This window comes from Acanthisitta chloris, unplaced genomic scaffold, assembly GCF_000695815.1.
Source record: "Acanthisitta chloris isolate BGI_N310 unplaced genomic scaffold, ASM69581v1 scaffold13516, whole genome shotgun sequence".
Taxonomy (NCBI): Eukaryota; Metazoa; Chordata; class Aves; order Passeriformes; family Acanthisittidae; genus Acanthisitta; species Acanthisitta chloris.
Window position 1 is genome coordinate 31,845 of NW_008677721.1, and position 931 is coordinate 32,775.

At 39.7% G+C, this 931-nt stretch overlaps 1 protein-coding gene across 1 annotated transcript in view; it reads left to right on the forward strand.

The window, feature by feature from the left end:
* The window catches only part of ABAT (4-aminobutyrate aminotransferase), a 28,048-nt gene that overhangs the window by 9,989 nt on the left and 17,128 nt on the right, over positions 1 to 931 (forward strand). The window contains exon 2 of the mRNA XM_009076632.1: positions 547 to 644. Coding sequence (XP_009074880.1) covers positions 547 to 644 — 98 coding nt within the window. The remainder of the gene's footprint in view (positions 1 to 546; positions 645 to 931) is intronic.

Consider the following 931-nt stretch of genomic DNA (forward strand, 5'->3'; position numbering starts at 1 on the left):
CCCTGGCAGTGTTCAAAGCCAGTTTAGATGAAGCCTTGAGCAACCTGGTCTGGTGGGAGGTGTCCTAGCCCAGGGCAGAGGGTTGAAACTAGATGATCTGTAAGGTCCATTCCAATCCCTTAACAATCTATGAATCAATCTATGAATCTGTGGCTCCATCAGGATTTTTGGTTATTACTGGGAGAAACTAAACCATCTCTGCATAGGAGTAGGGAATTTACAGCATAGGTTTGCACAAGGAGTAATGGACAGACAACAGAGATGGAAACAGATGTGCTCTCAGTTCTCCTGTGCTTTACAGTAGGATTTGCCTCTCTTTCTCTAGGATTGCCTTGTCATTGCCTTGATTATTTTTTTAAGCCACCTCACTGGTATTAGTTTTATTTTAACACTTGTCAAAGATGAGGTATTTAGTTCACTTCAGGCAGCACAATGTAATTGGTCTCATCTGTCAAGTGTTCTCAGTCAGGTAAGGTATGGATATTTCTTCTGAGAGGAGAGCACAGAAAATATGGTCTGTACTCAGGTTTTCATTATTTCTTACAGGACACAGGTATATCAGTCAAGCTGCAGCTAAAATTGATGTGGATTTTGATTATGATGGACCTCTAATGAAGACAGAAGTTCCTGGACCACGATCTAGAGTAAGTTCCCAAAGTATAGTAACTTGGTTTGTTGTTTTTTTTATTTAGTTGTGTCTAACTTGCTAAAAAACAGATTTCCTTTCAAACCTTAAATCTAATATGAATAAACATAATTTCATAAGTCTACATCCACTTTTATCAGGAGGCTGAGAATAAAAAGCTCATGAATGAAATGCCCCTCTGAGAGACAGATCAGTCTCAACTGGCAGTTTCCTGTATGGACTAATCGAATGCAAAAGAGCATCATGTTGATAGAACATCCCATCAGGCTTGGTCACTTGTGCTCC